The sequence below is a fragment of the Corticium candelabrum genome, chromosome 14 (assembly GCF_963422355.1).
Source record: "Corticium candelabrum chromosome 14, ooCorCand1.1, whole genome shotgun sequence".
In the NCBI taxonomy this organism is placed as follows: Eukaryota; Metazoa; Porifera; class Homoscleromorpha; order Homosclerophorida; family Plakinidae; genus Corticium; species Corticium candelabrum.
The window spans coordinates 7,008,820-7,011,319 of record NC_085098.1 but is presented as its reverse complement, the minus strand read 5'-3'; the positions used below and the strand labels follow the sequence as shown (position 1 = coordinate 7,011,319).

The following is a 2,500-nucleotide window of genomic DNA, read 5'->3' as shown; positions in this document are numbered from 1 at the left end:
TGAATAATTTTGTTCATTGCTGCTTTTGTTCGTCTCTTTGTCGATCTCACCATTTTCCTCTTTCTTCATTCATCTCTTTCTTTCTCCGTCTCTCCCTGACTTGCTTACTTTCCATGACCTAATTTCTATGTGTCTACTATTTCAGTTTTGTTTTCTATTAACATTACCACAACTCATTCAACTTGTGCTCAACCTGCATTTTAGATTTCCCTGCTTACACAACAGACTAAGTAATATCAAATATAAAATTAATGGTGTTAACAAATGGCATCAAAAATGGTTACCTAACAGCTACTGTGTTTTTTCCTTGCCACAGCAAATTTGGTTTTATTTGGGTGATATGTTTGGTACATACGTATTCGTTGTGTGGAAATACGGGTGTGACATTGAGGGTGCATTTGACGTGTTCACATTTATGGAACACTTAGGTCACTTTCAGAGGTAATCATGCTATTGATGTTCCACCCAGAAGGATGTACAGTGTTGGAGACATAATTTGTTATCTGATCGTCACATGTTTGGAGTGAAATGTGTCAGCTGCTCGTATTGCTGGAGGACAGAGTTAGATAGATAGATAGATACGTACATACATACATACATACATACATACATACATACATACATACATACATAGTACATACATACATACATACATACATACATACATACACATACATGCATACATACATGATGGCATGTCCATCGCTGCGGTGAAGACTATCTAACAGCGTCCTTTGTGCCTCATGTGAGATAAAAGTCCGGCCTTAGATCGACATTGTAGCTGACATGTTGGACAAACAAGAGAACTAGTGGTGTAGTGAGCCGGACGCTGTATATTGTCTTTACTGTGTTTTCTCTTGACTTGCACGGCACTAATTTGTTTGTCTTCAAACTGTTTCAGTGACACATTGCAGCAATGTCTCCACATGACTCTATCTGTGGCAAGTTTCATATAATTTTGAGGGTCAATGAACATCTTTCTTAAATTATCTTTTTTAAGAGAGTCTTTGAATCTCAATTTGGACCGACTTGATGTCTCTTTCCTTCTTTAAGTTGTCCATACAAAGCTGTTTAGGGATTCTTGAATCTGGCATTCTAATCACATGAGGTAGAAATCCAATCCACAGACACCAGCACGAGACATTACTTCTGTGTCAGGAATCATATCCTCCCATTTAATATGGCAGATCTGACGACATACATACATACATACATACATGCATACATACATACATGCATACATACATAGTAGATAGATAACGATATATGCAACAAGTCATTTGTTGGTTGTTGTAGGAAATAATTTATGGTTACTGAATTGCTATGTGTGGTCATTGGTGTGGTTAAGAGGTGGTTGTGTGTGTCCCCCCTCCCCCGTCCCCCCTCCCCTCCCCCTCGATGTACGGGATTTACAAACACGTTCGACCACAGCAGCCTATTCTGGTTTAGTTTTAGAACAACAGCCGTCCATAAAGAGCCCAACTGTCTCTACCACAACTTTCTTAATATTTTCGTTTTTGTCCACTGGAATGACCAAAACCTCTAGCTGACATCTTCAAGCGGATCAACTGGAATGTAAGAAGATCTGTATCAATGCAGAAGCATTGACAACCACCAGTCAACATCTAATAGATGGAAGCATGGTCAAGCTATTGAATTGTGCATCAACAATATTGCATATGCTTTGGGGAGGCGAGGGGCTTCACAAATGCGTGCGCTTTGTACACTCGTGTAATTGTCAGTAATTTTGAACGACCCCTAGACAAAAATGCCATTGTTATGTTTGAACATGTGTTAGTGATCATGCTATCATGCGTTTATCTCTAAATTATATAACTAAGAGCAACTGACTGACACATTCAGCAAGAAACTCAATGTTTCACATTAAATCATTTAATAAATAAATATTTATTAATATAAATTATAATTTGTTGTAAATAAAATAAATAGTTACTAATATAATAAATTAGTTTATAGTAAATAATAATTAATTAATACCTAATCAATTATTTTAAATGATTTTATGCATTTCTTGTTGCTTGTATCGTCTAGAAGTCATCAAGAGGAGATTTTGCTGGAGCAACTCGGCCGCCATCCGATTATGTTGATGATTTTAAGAAGCCCAGCAGATCAGCGGATCAGATACGACAGACAGTGGAGGGACTGAGAATTTCGCTGGGCAGCAATCCCATCAGGTGTGATGCACTGTCGGTCATACGTGTGACTAACAATGATCTGTCTCTGTGTGTCAGTTGGTTGAAACAGTTTAGTGAGTTGAATGGTCTGCAGCTGATCCTGGATGTTCTAAAGATGTGCCAACAGTCGAGGTGTGTGTGTGTGTGTGGTTTGACACCAGAGCACCACGTGTCATATTAGAGTGTGTTGTGTCTTCATCATGTCATGTTGAGTGAGTCATCTAATGTGTTGGCATTTTGTGTAGTAATCGGATGAGTAAGGTGACTGTAAAGACCGAACATGAGTGTGTTCGCTGCATCAAGGC

At 38.5% G+C, this 2,500-nt stretch overlaps 1 protein-coding gene across 4 annotated transcripts in view; it reads left to right on the top strand.

The window, feature by feature from the left end:
* LOC134190241 (protein diaphanous homolog 2-like) overlaps positions 1-2,500 on the top strand; it is a 14,445-nt gene that overhangs the window by 1,842 nt on the left and 10,103 nt on the right. For 3 of the 4 annotated variants that reach the window (XM_062658681.1, XM_062658679.1, XM_062658682.1), the window contains exons 4-6: positions 2,053-2,195; positions 2,253-2,327; positions 2,441-2,500. The exon at positions 2,441-2,500 is cut by the window's right edge and continues 16 nt beyond it. In XM_062658681.1, coding sequence (XP_062514665.1) covers positions 2,053-2,195; positions 2,253-2,327; positions 2,441-2,500 — 278 coding nt within the window. The remainder of the gene's footprint in view (positions 1-2,052; positions 2,196-2,252; positions 2,328-2,440) is intronic. The other variant, XM_062658680.1, reaches the window with a different exon arrangement.